Raw genomic sequence first — 15,497 nt, forward strand, 5'->3', positions numbered from 1 at the left:
ATGCTTATCAACTAGATGATTGTGACCTGAATAGTCACTTCAGGAATAGTTCAATCTATTTTTACAGGATGTGTGTGTCTGTCGCACTTCACCAACTCTTCCGAGTTCGGTAAAGAGTTTGCCGTTTCTTGAAAAACTTTGGCCCACGCAAATAATACGATTACAAATAGATGATGGCATTTGATTCGTCTTCGTCCCTGTCCGGCACTATAGAGCCAGGGATGATGCATCACTTTCCCATGCCAAGCATTCGCCCGTCTGATTAGCATCTGCGCTTGTTTTTTTTTTTGTGTGTGCATTCCATCTTTTTCGTTCATGTGATTGATTTCACTAATTTGTGGTCCACCTTGATTGACGCCCAATAATTTGCGTACGCAAAATTACACCCCCCCTACTAACGTCATTAGCAAGCGATGCGCTAAAACAGAACCGTTGTGCGATGAATCGGTTCTGCCGGGCGTCTTGCGATAAGAGCCTATTTTCTAACCAATCACTGTCACCGACCGTAAGATCAATTGCGTGTGACTATCGAAGGGGGGGGGCAAATGAATCGGTCTCAGTCTCGGCTAGGCAGATAATTGATGATACATTTTATCTTCCCTGGCGCTAAGTCTTTAGCGGAGCGTCATATGTCAGCACACTTGCGTATACACCCGTTTGATGCATTGGGGCAAATTTCAACAGCTAGGTACAGGTAAATGAAGATCGACGATGTGTTAGTGAGCGGATGTGAAATATTGAGCTACTTACCCATTTGTTTCCTGAAGAATAGGTTCGCCATGAACGGATTGCACGGCATCGGTTTCCAGTCCGGTTCCATCGAGAGCGATTCATCTGAATCGTACAGTGCGGACTGAAAGTTTATGCTGTGTGTTAACTGTTTTGTTTTACTATTTTACTGCTATTTGCAAACATTTCTTGCACATTTTTACTGCTTTTGAGGAAACATAAAATGGACGAATAATAATAAACACTTACATTCAGTTACAGTCAAGACGCGTAGGTACTTTCTTTCATGCTACAGAGTGGTGAACGCAGTTAATCACACGCAGTTTTTATACAATGGCGCACCCATGCATGTACATGTGTATATTTTCTTCGTGGTATTCAAATTCAACTACGAGTGGAAAGTGGAAAAATATTTCTTTTTTTTTCTGTTTTTTTTCTGTTGCGAAATTCGCTACTTGCTTACTTACTTGCTGAACTAGCTCGTTGCACTGGCGCCCTAGCCAAATTACACTATCTCACTATATCAAAGATGTATTTTATCTTTTTTTTTGTGGTTGTTGTGTCTTTGCTTCTACCCTTGTTGCCAAAAAAAACATAAACGATTAACCAAAGCTTCGTAATAGAACTAAAACCAACAAACAAAAAAACATACCGTGCTGCGGAGATTCTCCATCGGCACACAACGAAAACAACGGCTGACTGCTAGCCCGTTGCAGATCGCGATACATCTTCGGTTTCGTTCCTAATCCGCTGTCCTGTACACTAAACGATAAGGGGGTTTTCCATATTTCCCGGTACGGTACTGTTAAGTGCGCTCAGTCACACGATCTTGCTTCTAACGAGTTTTACCATTTCGATTGTACACTATCATACACTACTTTCCTAATTCGCTGGGGCCATCATGGCCGCACATGTGTGCTTTTTAAATCTTTTGGCTTCACTTTTTGGGTTATACAGTGTTGCGGACCATCAATCATCGCGATACATTTTCGCCTACGCCTCCCTCCCATCCGGTAAGTACATCGCGCACCGGATTGCTCGTCCTAGGATAAATATAGCACACGGTGCCCCTCGACGTCCAAATAGACGTTTGTGTTTGTTCTATCGCTCGGTATACTTTCACCAGTCAGTAACGGGGCTTTCGCGATCCTTCCCGGTCCCCGGTTGCCGCTTGATCCGGCGGTCCGGCGACGGAGAAGTAGGCACGCTCTTTTGTACGCTCAGGTGAAGGATTAACTGAGTGAAGGGATTGGCTACAAAACCGATTGCCTTAACAACAGACGCTGGCTATAACGATTGCGGCGAGGAGATACACTACCACCGAGCATTTTCAGCAGCAGCACTGACCGAATCCACGGGTGCAAGGGTGCGGCGGGGCTTTATTTTTTGCCTTTAAGTCTTGCTCCGTCCTGGTACCGTCGGGTGGGGTTTTGGGGAGCACATCCCGAGCGTCACGCGAAAATAATAACAGTAATACTAATTTACACAGTCGTTAAACAACAATCTCTCTGACCCAACAACGTTAACAAATCTCACTAGCGCGTACAGCGCATTTCTACTACTACTGCGTACGCGTTCGGTCCGTGTATTGCACGTGCTTTGCGTAAGTTTAAAACAAAAACAAAAATGCCACACGATTATTAGCACAAACCCTGGTAAACTCTAGGTAACGGTTTTTAATAATATATAGCAGAGTAAATTGATAGAACAAGTAGGTAGTTGAGAGGGGATCAGAGTGAGGAAGTGGATCGGAGCGCGCACGCACGCACGCACGCACAGGCTAACACGACATCCAACAGTCGAACGATAAACTCCTATCGAATTGGCAATGGTACGGGTGGTGGTGGTGGTGTTGGTGGTGATGATGGGTTCGATGCATGGCCGGATGCTCTGCTGGTGCTGTACGCGAGGGTGTAGTACAGTACAACGAGGTACACCGTGGGTTATGGCTTTGGCAGCAGTGGGGCACTGCTGGGATCCGTGTCCCGGTCCCCGGCGACAACCATTTCATTTCCGTAGCTGGTCGATGCTCCTGTAACAAAACCCCGGCAGACGGCAAGCCGGATGTGTGTGGCAGAAACATGGTGAAGGATTATGGATTAGTGTACGGATGCTTGTTGCTCATTGACGACTCTTGGCTGTCAATTGACAGGTAACAGGGGACACTACACAAAATGCTATTATTGGGGGTACATTTTTTCAATTTTAACTACCTATGTTAATATCGTTGGCAGCAGCGGCACTGGAAGAATTGTCGTGCTCTAATACTATATGGTTGCGAGGAGTCACAGAGGAGTTCGTATTGTTAATAGGATCCTTTAATGAGAAAAAGACAGAAAAAAACATGGAATTGCAACTGGTTAGCTTTTACAACGGGTAAAACAATGACCACTAATCACGACGACGTTCAAAAACCTAAGTACACAGCTACACACTGTTCACATTAGTGTTACACTTACAGAGCACATTTACGGGCTACAGTCGGGGTACAAACTTACACATATCATTTGCAGTAATTCAAATATCGAAATGCAAACAACATCCAGAGGGAGGAAACGGATGTTGCTTTTAAACGCACTCTAAACTTACATTTAAGGCCGTAATCGGTGAGGCCACATCGCTTGACGATTTACTAGCCTTCGCCCCGGAATTGACAGTCAAGTTGGTAGCATCGGGTGTGATACTGTTCTGGTCTGCTTTATCCAGCGAGTGCATCAACTAGAGTAGCAACAAAAAAAACACACATCATCACATTCCAGGAAGCTCTGTCACTGACGACTTGCGATATCATACCTGCTCTACCTCCGCGTCGATTGGATCCATCGACTGGTCGCCCAGTTTCTGCTTGCGCTCCATCAGTGTGGCACGTTTGGCCGCCAGATAGAGATTGCGGTGGATCTGCAAGTACAGCACGTCCGTGATCGCCTTCACCGTGTAGTCCGGTATGAAGACATGCTTGGAGTTGGCGTCGCGATTGATGGATTCAAGCGATCCCAAAATTTGCTGCGGCGTGTTGGTGGACGTATCTGGGGTAAAACGAACCAAAACATAACGTTAAATTTAGCAGCAACATGATATCATCCGTAAAAGTAGCAATATAAGTGTGCTGCCTTACCACAGCTGGGACTTTGCACGATCGCCTGCAGCCCGTAGTAGGTGAACGGTCCGCTCTCAAACAGCAAATTCTCCTTGCCAACGGTTACCTCCACGCGCCCTTCAAGGATCAGCACAAAATGGTCGATCGCAGTACCGCGCTCGATAATTACCACGCGTTCGTTGTTCGTTTTGCTCTTGATCTTGATGTGATGGAAAATGTTTTGACTCAGCAAACGGCGCAGGATCGTTTCCGAGATGCAGGATGGTGTAAACGCCGTTACGCCTTAAAGACGAAAAGATTACGCGTGTGCACTTTTATCATAATTCCGGAAAATAAAACCTTCCTGACAAAGCGCTCTGCACTTACCGGTCGATATGAATTGGTACGTAGCGAACAGCAGCTGCGGGCCAATGCGTATACGCTGCACTTCCATATTTTTGTCCGACCGATGGCCGAACAGTGGCACACCCTGCCGCTTGATACGTTTGCGCGGCACTTTGCTCTGGTTGTCGGTGAACACGTCCGTTTCGTCGACTATTTCTGCCTGTATCAGCTCCTCAATCACGTCCTCGAGCGTGATCAGCCCAAGCGTGTAGTAGTACGGATCGCCCTCGCCCTCCGAGTTTACGTTCTGTATGAACGCCATGTGCCCGAACTCGCCGCTCTTAAACTCCTTAAACATTACGTCCAACGTCTGGTCGAAGAAGACGAAGTGTAACCGGTTGCCGTAAAACTCGCAAATCTGCCGTATCGGGGTGTTATCGTCCGGGTCGACGAATGCCAGATCCTTGATGTGCAGGATGGATTTTATGTTCGTGCGTTCCCCTTCGTACACGGGAATGCGCGAATAACCTGAAATTAAAAACAAAAACCAAAACATGATGCCAATAATCGAAATGAACACACATGGATCGCGCTGTTACCTGTCTGCATAATTTCGGAGATGGTTTCGAAATCCATCACCGCATCCATCGGCAGCATGTAGGCATCTTCCAGGCGAGTCATCACGTCTTCCACTTTTTTCTTACGCAACTCAAGAACACCGGAAATGACGTTCACTTCATCCTTATCCAAATCGTTTACATCTTTCGTAACCTGTAGCGGGGCGAGCAATATTATACATTTGTACATCTATTTTGCCACTGTCTAATGAGTGCTAATGGGGATCGTTTTACCTGGACCAACTCCTTTAGTCGGTCGCGATCGTAGAAATTGCCAATTTCCTTGCCCAGAATAAGGTCGAGTATTTTCGATGTTGGGTATGATACTGGATATGTGAGCATCATAAACGCTCTGGTGATATAAATAGTTTTCGCTCCCACAGCGAGACCGTGTCGCGAACAGATGGCCTAAGATAAACGGGTAAGTTAATTACTTTGCTTCAGTGTTTTCGCTGCTGCCCTTTTCATCCACAACTCTGTCTCACCTGTGGAATGATTTCGCCAAAAATTACAATCGCAACGGTGGAACCAATGACGGCAAACAGTCCCGACGTAAGACTGTCCAGCAGGATGGTGAACGTTGAGTTGACCAGCACGTTACCGAGCAAAATGCTGCACAGCAAATAGTTGCCGTGCTTGCGAACCGGTTGAATGGCCCTGGCGTACTCCTTTTCCTTATCGCTGCCGGTATTGCACAGGATCTATTGGGCATGAGCAGTGGTAATAAGTATGGTAGTGGTAGTGTAACACAAACACTCGAGCAAAGCGTACCTGCAAATCAGTTTTATCCAATGACATAAGCCCTAAGTTAAGGCCAGAGAAGAGCGCCGAAAACATCAGACACACCGCAATCACTGTGATCGACAGCCAGAGCGGTAGCAACGGCTGATGGCTAGTCATGCGCAACCACATATCCGATCCTTGGTGTAGAAAAGGGTTTACTTTCGATGCTTCCTGCGAATTGTGAAAGAATCGATGAATTCACAAGGTAAGCGCCTAGATGTATACTATCCGCACGCACTACCGAGCGCAAACACGACCATGTGGTGGGGAAGCGCACATGGTCCTCCATGCTGTTTGCGTCGTTAAAGCGTACTCTTCTCCCTTCCCTTTTCTCACGCTTTCACCCTCGTACCTTATCGTATTCGTCCGATCCTTCCAACGGATCGACGCTCTCGTACTTTGCGCACATGTAGAAATACTTTTTGTTCTTGATCACTTCCGGCAGTTCGATTTCCACCAGCCCACTGCGGCCGTTCGGTTCCGCATACGTCACCTGGGAGAAAAGTGAAAAGCAAATGGCATTAATTGCATCGCCCCCGGCTGCACTGCACTGAGCAACGCTTACGTGAAACTTTTCCGTGACCGGCACCTGACACGGGCCCCCGAACCGGTAGGTTTCGTGCGTGAAGATGATGGCCACATTCCGCGTAATGCCCGTACCGAACAGGCGCAGCTGCACCTGCGTGTTGATGCGCACCGACGGTACATCGTTCTCGTCTCGTTCGGGCGCCAGTTCCGAGTTTTCGATTCGATATCCTTCGATGCGAAGTGTGCCCTGCTCCTCGGTTTCGGGGTTCTCGACGTGGATGATGCTGTTCGCATCACTATCCTTATCAATGTTACGCTTTGATCGTTGTTCATTGGTGCTCCCAATGTCAGTGCTGCTGGGTAGGTCAGTCTTTAGTACCGGTATTATTTGCGCACTGTCAGAAAAGATGATATAGATGGAAAGCAAATTAATTTTTAGGTTAAAAAAATACGCAAAGAAACTGCTACAAATGGTTGATTGAATAGTTCCGCTACACCAAGCACTATTGCAATAGTGCGAAATTGTTCATTCATTTCAAGAGCGGACTGTTATGATGTCATCGCTAGCCATCGCAGAATGACACGATACCAATCAATAAGATGGATGAGCGGAACAGCAGCCGGTTGCTGGTATCGAAATTTGGATCCCAAAAATTTAAAAATCAATTAAGTAAATCAGCGAAAGCGAGTAGACGAACAATCTTGTTCCAGTGCTTTCTTTGCATCGTCCGCATTAAATACATATTTATGTAAATGAGCTTTAAATAGATGTAGAAAAAAAGAAGATAAAATGGACGTCTTCTCACTTCACTTCGGATAGCATCCTTTTCGAAACCCAACGCCCTTTAGCTGACGACCTCGCGCGTTCCCTTGCTATTCAGTACGTGTGTTCAGCAATGTATGGTTCACAAAACAACGTATGATTCAACAGGGGTTGACATGTGCCATGACATGATCGTTCGATGCCTTCTCCCCACCGTGGGGTGATTCTTTTCTGGCAGTAGTTATTTCGCCTACCGAACCTCGGTGCAGTGATTTGAGTGAATTTTTGTGTCCATCCGTGTGACATGCATGGCAACAGCACAAGCATTTCCAGGGTGCCTTGGATGCATTGGATCGTTTCCTGTGTGTGTTATTTTTGCGTTCTCGGGTGGGTTTAATTGTTGCACCATTTTGTCAGTCTTATTCATTGGTCTTATCAATATTTTACCTAATTGTATTGCTTGTAATGTAAAGATGTCATTAAAAGCATTTTTAGTAGTTTCATTTGATTAAGGTTTATTCTTATCCAATATGGTAATTTCTACAACTGTCTGTCTACTTTTGACGACCCTCCGCTTTGTCTTTTGCCCTTTCCTTTCCAACCATAACCCCACGTGGAGTGGTTGCGGTGGTCTATATCTTAAGAACGCAGACTATGAGTCATCCCTGGCGAAAAAAACAAGAGGTCGAGAGTTGTTTTTGTCAATCACGCTTCGCCCATCGGAAGATTTCTGTTTACGTTTCATATGCAGCTTGCATTCTAAAGTACGGGCCCAAGTCGGACGAGCTCAAATGCGCCATTTTGCCAGTGTCCATATTTATTTGATAATATTTATATTATTTGCATTATTTGTTTGCCACAAAACAAATAACTACTAAAACATAACACCTTTCTTTTATCTAAATAAATTCGTTTGCTGACCTAAAACAAGCAGGGTAAGAAAAATTTACAGTTTTTAGAGTGCTTTAAAGATCATGAAACGCTGTTTCGCATGGATATAACATTCCTAACTTTCCCATTGGCTTTTTAATACGTAAGCATCTACCTATCCACATAATCTTTTCGTAATTGTTGATATGAAAGGGTCAAGATTCTGAGTCACCGTTGCGAAAAACAAAAACATCTACAGGCGTTGTTTTTGTCCGTCTTTGGCATCGGTGCACCGGATCGGATGATCGCTCGATAGCAGACACGTTGTTTACGTTCTTGTGCAGCAGTGCCGCATCACCAAGACGTCGCATGTTTTCCAGTGCTTTCTTCATAGGCATGGGGCTGTGCGTGTGCGTGTGTGTGTGTGTGTGTGTGTGTTTGTGTGTGTGTGTGTGTCTACAATCGTACGATCGAGTGTGGCCGGGCAAGTTAAATTGCGCATTAGTTGAGCATTAAGAGGCCGTTTTGTGGAGCAATGTTGATTTGAACAGGATTATGTTTTTGCAAAGCAATCTAATATCATTTATTATCTGTTTTTTATCTAATAGTAACATGGTCAAGGTAGTTCAAGATTGTTTTGTTCTTCTTATTCTTTTTTATCATATTAACCGAAAAACGTGTCTTTCAAAACACAAATACTTTTAGAGAAATTTCTTCGACAACTGTTAATGATCCAGTTCATCTTACGGTATGGAAAAAACACAGAATCAAATTGACATCACTTGTTCCCACCAAAACCACCACCACCGTTCTCCATCATTTTTATCAAGCAAATCAAAGTGAACATAAATACAGAATAAAGTGCACAGATAACAGGAAGCCACCCCGGAGGGAGCTTGCCGGTCGGTCCCTATATCTAAAAACCGGTCAACCATCGCTTTGAAGGCTGGCAACCACATACAGACCGAACCACCGTCCAAGTGGCTTTAAAGAAACGCTCGACAAATCAAATCAGCCCTCCCTCCGCCGGCAGATAGCCGGGTGGGCTCTGTACTATTATCAGCACATTACACATATATGTATAGCCCCCTTTTGGGAAGTGACAATGTGCGCCCGCGAGTCCGGTTTTGCAGGTGCCGGCCGGCGTTTTGTGTCTTTCGAACCCACCACCCCCGCGGTAGCTACATTTCATCAAGAAGGCATAAGGGTTGTGGGAGTAAACCAAATAATGCAAGATTAACCTCTTTGCCAGCTTAGAGCGCATTTGAAGCTTACGTGAGTCGATGTTTAGTAATGAAATGTTTGCTATTTTTGACAACAAAATATGGATGACTCACTGTGGCAGTTAATACATATTTGTTCACAAGCATGTAAAACGTGTTGGGCCGGCTTACATCTTGCTTCTGTTCTGTTATCCGCCACATACTAGTGAACGATACCGACCGCTAAACCATCACTGCTTCATAATCTGTGCAAATTGGTGTACACGTCACAGGTGGAAGCACAGGTACGAGCGACGATGTTTCGCTCAAAGACGCGATGGTAGCATTTAACGGCTGATAAACAAGGGTTGCTGCGATAAGCAACGCATGTGCGCGCTCGCGGTGGAAGCATTGTATTTGCGGTTCTGAAGTGGGGCTTTGTGGGATGTGTGGGACATTAACATGGCACTAGCGGAATAAATCGTCAGTAAAACAAGATCACATTCAATTAATAACCAGCCAGTGGATTTTAGCATTTTCTTTTTATATTTATATGATATAAATATGATTGTCATATGTTCAAATTTAAGCTTGATTTTTGCCAATGAAACATTCTTAGGCTTTTTGCACAACCTTGATATATGATGGCAAATATCATGTACACGAAAAAGCTGTGCACTTTACCTTCAGCCATCTAAGATTTTTAGTCCAATTGTTCATTGTTAAAGGTCGCTTTAGACCTTGTGTGAAAATGCTATATATCATAAAATATTTATCAGAATATGGCTTATCGGTACACCAAAAGAAAGGATATTCAATTCCTCTATCAATGCTATTTAGTTTAGAGATGGGTTCCGCGGATCGCACCCACGGTTCCGCTCCGGTTCCGGCAAGTATGATACCGATTCCGATTCCAGAGAGAAGGAATCGCTAGTTCCACCGGAATCGTCCGGAATCGTCCGGAATCGTCGGAATCGTCCGGAATCGTCGGAATCGTCGGAATCGTCCGGAATCGTCCGGAATCGTCCGGAATCGTCTGTAATCGTCTGGAATCGTGCGGAATCGTCGTAATCGTCCGGAATCGTCGGAACAGTCGGAATTGACCGGAATTGGCTGGAATAGCCCGGAATCGACCGGAATCGTCCGGAATCGTCCGGAATCGTGCGGAACCGTAGTCAATCGATAGTAGTGAATAGTAGAGCCGATTCCGGTCGATTCCGACTGTTCCGACGATTCCAGACGATTCAAGTTCACGTTCCGGCCGCCGCGCATATGTCAATGCTGTCTGTCGTACATTTAAGCCAGGAATGTCGCGCACTGAGTTCCTCAATATCGTTCGATATGGACGCTAGCATCTTGTGTTACTGTTTGTATCTATTTGTATTAGGTTATGCACTGAATAAATCACATGAAATGAAATGGAATTCCGACGATTCCAGACGATTCCGGGCGATTCCGGGCGATTCCGGACGATTCCGGGCGATTCCGGGCGATTCCGACGATTCCAGACGATTCCGGACGATTCCGGGCGGTTCCGGCTTGTCGGATTGAACCTACCCTTCGGAACTGGGTCCGTAATTTGTTGGAATCGTCCGGACCCAGTTCCGCTTTTTTGTGCGTTTTGCCCAACTCTAATTTAGTTTACAAAACATATAAAAGTGATTTAAATGCATTTCCTTGTAATTCCCCGCTGACCATTATTCGCTGACAAAGCAATGAAACACAAGGAAATGCAATTAATTTATTAATTCAATATGTTCTAAATATTTGGAGAATTGGATATCCTTTCTTTTGGTGTACAATAAGCCATATTCTCATTAATATTTAATCAAATATATCAGAAAACCCCATAATATCACGTTCTATTTCACTGAAGCTGTAATCCGGGCATAAGTCGTCAAATAATCGAAGAAACTAAAATAAACAAGTCTTTTACTTGTACTTGTAATTCAACTTTCGTGCAAAGTCGCCAAAAAATGTATGAAAGTGAAGCAAACACCCAACAACGTTTAAAGATACATAACAATAATAATCCGCAACTCAAACCAGTCTTATGTGATTTTCCGCTCTTTAAGTCAACTTTGGGGTAGTGTATCGAGTAAATCATGTCCAAGCCAGAAAAAAACCAATTAAAAGTGTCAGCTGACATCATCGCCAATGCACTACACGACAGATGCAAATCACCTGAACTGCTGGCCCTGTCTAGTTGTGGCCAGGAGGCATCATGCCACTTTTTCTGCTGTCTTTTCTTCGAGTGCAACTACCGCAACAAGCGCATCGCGTACGAGACGAACCGTCCCCTCATGACGTCATGGTTTGGAACCGGCGTTAGCGAACGTGGACGCAGCTGTGAGATGATGTGGTTCGATTCAAACCCGTTCGGAATTATCTTTGGTGTAGCTCTGTATTCGCGAGAATGTGTGTGTGTGTGTCACTAACATCCGGTCATTGGGAAGATGGCCGACTAACGCACGTTGACATGCTGTTAGAACGCGCGAGTAACACTGCATCATGCTGCACTATGGATAATGAGTGTGAAAGAATGAACAGATTAAAACATCTTAACGAAAGATCTACCAACACACAGGCATGATTGCTGCTTTCTCGTAAGCGGTCAATTGAGTTGGTACCAATAGTGGTTACTATTTTTGGTATTAAACAATTCGGAGCGCAAACCCGATTGTTTTCATGACCAGCTAACACCATCGAGTCTGTCTATCGAATTAGAACGATTGGCCAACGGTGCTGCTCACCTGCTCAACCATCGCACAGCGTGTTGTTATGTTGCAGCATTGCCACAGGGGCAACGTAACGGCGCTCCCGACGGATTAGCGAAGGCCAACGTACGGCAAAACCATGCTCTAAGCCACGCTGGTTCTCCCGTGTGTGTGTGTGTGTGTATGTTTTTTCTCCTCCCTTGGTTCAAATTGTGCTTCCTTCCGTTCCGTTCCGTTCGAAGGTCAAGCTGGCGTCGGCAGCAAGTGTTTTGTTTGCGAGTGTGTGTGTGTGCATGTTGCTGTAAAGGTGGATGGATGCGTGCCGACGTAGAAATTCCATTCACTACAACCACGACACACCACGTTCTAATGAAAGTGAGTGGCGCTCTTTGCCAAACAGGGTGGACAGTTGACAAATGGCGTGCAACCTCGAAACCCGGTCCCAAAAACCCCCTTGCATTTTCCCCCTGCTGTCCAGGCCGTAGTAGAAGCGACACACGGAAAACCGCGTCACACCATGAAACGTTCTGGGGCAAAATGTACATGGACGTGTGTGTGTGTGTGCGGGAGGGTCCCATCATCGAACGATTTGTGACGCAAAGGGCGGCTACACGTTCCTGCTGTAACTCGGCAGCAGCGGGAGCGAAAAACCAACGCGCGGTGACGTGATTCATTGAGGGATACTGTAACGGTGGGGGGCATGGCATGGCCGTGTGATTGTTTTTGCATTTCAAACCCATTCGGTGCCGCCGTACCCGGGTGTGCCCGGTGAAAGCGAAAGCTGGGGAAGCATCAACTCAACAAGCATTTAGGTGGATGAGCTTTCGTACCCTAATTGTAATTTAATAAATCCCCCCGCCGGGCATGGCTGTTTGCCTGTGCTGCAATGAGTTGAAACAAACAGTAGCACAACGTAGACGGCACATGAAACATTCTTCCTTGCTGGGGGACAATATTTTGAGTCTCATCATGCAAAATAGCGTTGCATTAGCCATTCGCCACGTGTTTGTGTCTGTAATGTGCAGAACGAACGATCGTACGATCGAGTTAAGTGGACATTCAATGCCTAAACTTTGCAACTATTAATGCAGCAGCGTTGCAATTGGTAGCGGGAAACAATCAAATTCTAAACTGTGGTTGCGCTATAAATGCGGAAATTCGTATCCGTTTGCAGCCTCTAAAAATCATCCTCTCGCCACCATCGATCGCTTCAGATTGCGCAATATCGTTTAAATTACTCCGTTAGCTTCCCGTTGGTGGTGGTGGTGGTGGTGGTTTTTTGTTAATTTGTTGGATCAGGAATTGATGTGTGAATGTATCACCACCAACAGCCGGTTGATGTATGGGAAATGGATTAATTAATGAATTAGTCACCATCAAAAAAAGAGATAGATTAAAATGGATGCATGGAGGCGCAAATGTACTTTACTTACTCTTCCTTGATCACGAGCTCAACCACATTTCCCTGCAGAGACCAGCACAGCATCGTAGCACCTCGCCAGGGCTCCTCCTCCATCGCCGGCACGGCTGCTGCTGATCGTTCCACGCCGGGCGGAAAGGATTCGACCACGTGCAGCTGCTGCTCATGACACTGCGCCCGTACACGATCGACCAGAAACGTGCGTCCGTCCCCAGCGTCCCCGTACAGCCGCAGTATGCCCCCGGTCCCTGGCACCACCGTCACAATTGCAACCCGCTCGGCGCCGCCGACAATCGGTTGCATTTCCGGCGATCCGACATCGTGCCCCCGGTCGACCACCGCTTTACTGTCGACCGTGCGCCAGGTGGCACCAGCCAGTAGCAGCAGCGGCAGGACGGCAGCGGTAAGGTGTTGCGCTATTATTTTTAACATTGCCCATCTTCCCGCCCGGGCCATAATCGGGTCGTGCGTCGCGTATTACACGAATGCGCGCGCGTATACACGGCGGTGCGGTGGGTTTGCACTAATTATTTCGTAGCCTGCCTTTGCGGTGCGTCTTTACGAATGGTGCGTGCCCGCTCACCACCCTGTTGTACTTTTCCGCAGCTTACTAGGACCCCTTTTGTGCAACTTGTGAGTATCAAAACACCGCACTTGCCGCACCGAAGATCCACCGAAGAAACGCACGAGACTGCACCACGCACACATACAGGGCACACATACACTCGGGGTGGGTTTTTGGTAGGAACGGACAGAAAAAAAAACAGATGAGCGATGCGGCAACTTAAGAAAACAAGCAGCAAATTTGCATACAGGTAGCGCGATTGCGTTTAAAGCAACATTGCGAGATAAGCCACACACACGCGCACAGACCACAGTAGTACAAAGGAAGTATGATGTACTAGGACCACTTGTCCGGGGGTTTGAATTCCATAGTTCCGGGCTTGCGAAACGTGACACACACCGTACACCACCGTTCACACACACACTAGAAGGGGAGGAACAGCCTTGGGGGTGGGGGGCACACCAAGGGACACGGCCAATGTGTCCGAATGTGTCCGTAGAACGGTATCGATCGATTGGTGGTGGTGATTAATGCGGGCTAATTTATGTACCGAAACCGTCCACACTGCTTCACTTTGCACGCACGTACAGCACACACACAAACACACACAGGACACACACGATATTCACGCGAGGTTTTGGAGGGTTGATGACTGCGGGAACTGCTTTCCGAAGGGGGGAAAAGTCCCAACGACGGTTTCGCACGGGCCCGAAATGCACCGGAAAGTGAGTAGTTATTAGTGGACGGCAGTCGAAAACGAAACCAACGACCCCAACGCAAAACCAAATACGGCCAAAAAAAATAGAAGAAAAAAAACACACGCACACTAACGACAACCGTCTTTCTTAAGGGCCTGACCGACAATAAGAAGTCATTCCTTGTGCCTCTCGGGGTGTCTCTTATCGAGCTCGAACGTTTCTTCTCTTTGTTGCTGTTGTGTGTGGGGTTTGTTTCTGCTGCTGCTTCTTCTTCTTCTCGTTCACTTGTGGGACGGTCGCCTTCCCGCCTCCCTTCTTGCTCACTTTAACTGCACGAACGCGACACTTTACGCACACGCACCATCGGGGAGGATGGTTGGTGCTGTGAATGCGGCGGGGTGGTGTACCAGAATCGCCCGGATTTTGCCCCCCTCTTGGTCCCTCGGCACAGCCTGCCGAGCCGCTCAGTCGTCAACAGTTAATTGAGGTACGATATTGACCACGAGCTGCTTCTGCTGGTGCTGCTGCTGCTGCTGTTATCTATCTCCCTTCCCGTAGCAGAAAGACACGGCACGGCACGAGCGATCCGCGTTTTCACTGCATCCTCCACCAGCAGTTAAAAAACAATAACAAACCAATAACAATAACACCTCAGTCACATGCGTCCGAAATTTGACCGGGGGTGGTAGCTCCGTTGCCCATAGTGTGCAGCGGCAGAGCAGCAACCGGGGCTGTGTACATCTTGGCATTTGAGCACACCTCGGCTGTGTGGTATAAACGTTTGGACGGATGGCGATTTGAACGTACCGTTAGCACGGTGCGGTGTAAAATATGAGTTCGCAAGGAGATATACAAAAAATTGTGAGTTTATGCGAAAGGAGAAATTAAAAATATATAAATGTGAACACACGAAATCCACGTTTGCTCACGTCAATAAACATGTCATTGAATCAATATCTAAATTACTTGATGCAGAAGTTGTGCACTGAAAAGTTAAGTTGTTTAGTGTGGAAAGTGTATCTCTTACAGGGTTTTCAATGATATTATTGACGTGTTCAGCGAGTTGTTGATTCGTTCGGGCATATAATTGACACTTTCAGCGAGATATTGAATTGTTCGGAAGCAGGCGTTGACAAGTTCGGCGATACTATAGAGCTGTCACTTTCGTACCCCTTGGACTGCAG

The 15,497-nt window shown here is 46.4% G+C and overlaps 1 protein-coding gene across 2 annotated transcripts; it reads right to left on the minus strand.

Annotated features, from left to right (window-relative positions):
- Positions 1 to 1,052: 1,052 nt before the first annotated feature.
- LOC1281374 (unextended protein) lies at positions 1,053 to 14,969 on the minus strand. 2 transcript variants are annotated; one of them, XM_061640817.1, is made up of 13 exons: positions 13,064 to 14,969; positions 6,116 to 6,473; positions 5,903 to 6,043; positions 5,539 to 5,721; positions 5,253 to 5,468; positions 5,002 to 5,175; positions 4,750 to 4,921; positions 4,193 to 4,678; positions 3,845 to 4,108; positions 3,523 to 3,755; positions 3,319 to 3,447; positions 2,943 to 3,045; positions 1,053 to 2,761 (listed from the first exon to the last, which is right to left on the minus strand). In XM_061640817.1, the coding sequence occupies exons 1-13, from the start codon at positions 13,504 to 13,506 to the stop codon at positions 2,673 to 2,675; spliced, it is 2,991 nt and encodes a 996-aa protein (XP_061496801.1). In that variant the 5' UTR covers positions 13,507 to 14,969; the 3' UTR covers positions 1,053 to 2,672. The 2 variants fall into 2 exon arrangements, with proteins under 2 accessions (XP_061496801.1, XP_061496800.1); XM_061640816.1 differs by lacking the exon at positions 2,943 to 3,045.
- Between the last annotated feature and the right edge of the window lie 528 nt (positions 14,970 to 15,497).

This window comes from Anopheles gambiae, chromosome 2 (genome assembly GCF_943734735.2).
Source record: "Anopheles gambiae chromosome 2, idAnoGambNW_F1_1, whole genome shotgun sequence".
NCBI classification, from domain to species: domain Eukaryota; kingdom Metazoa; phylum Arthropoda; class Insecta; order Diptera; family Culicidae; genus Anopheles; species Anopheles gambiae.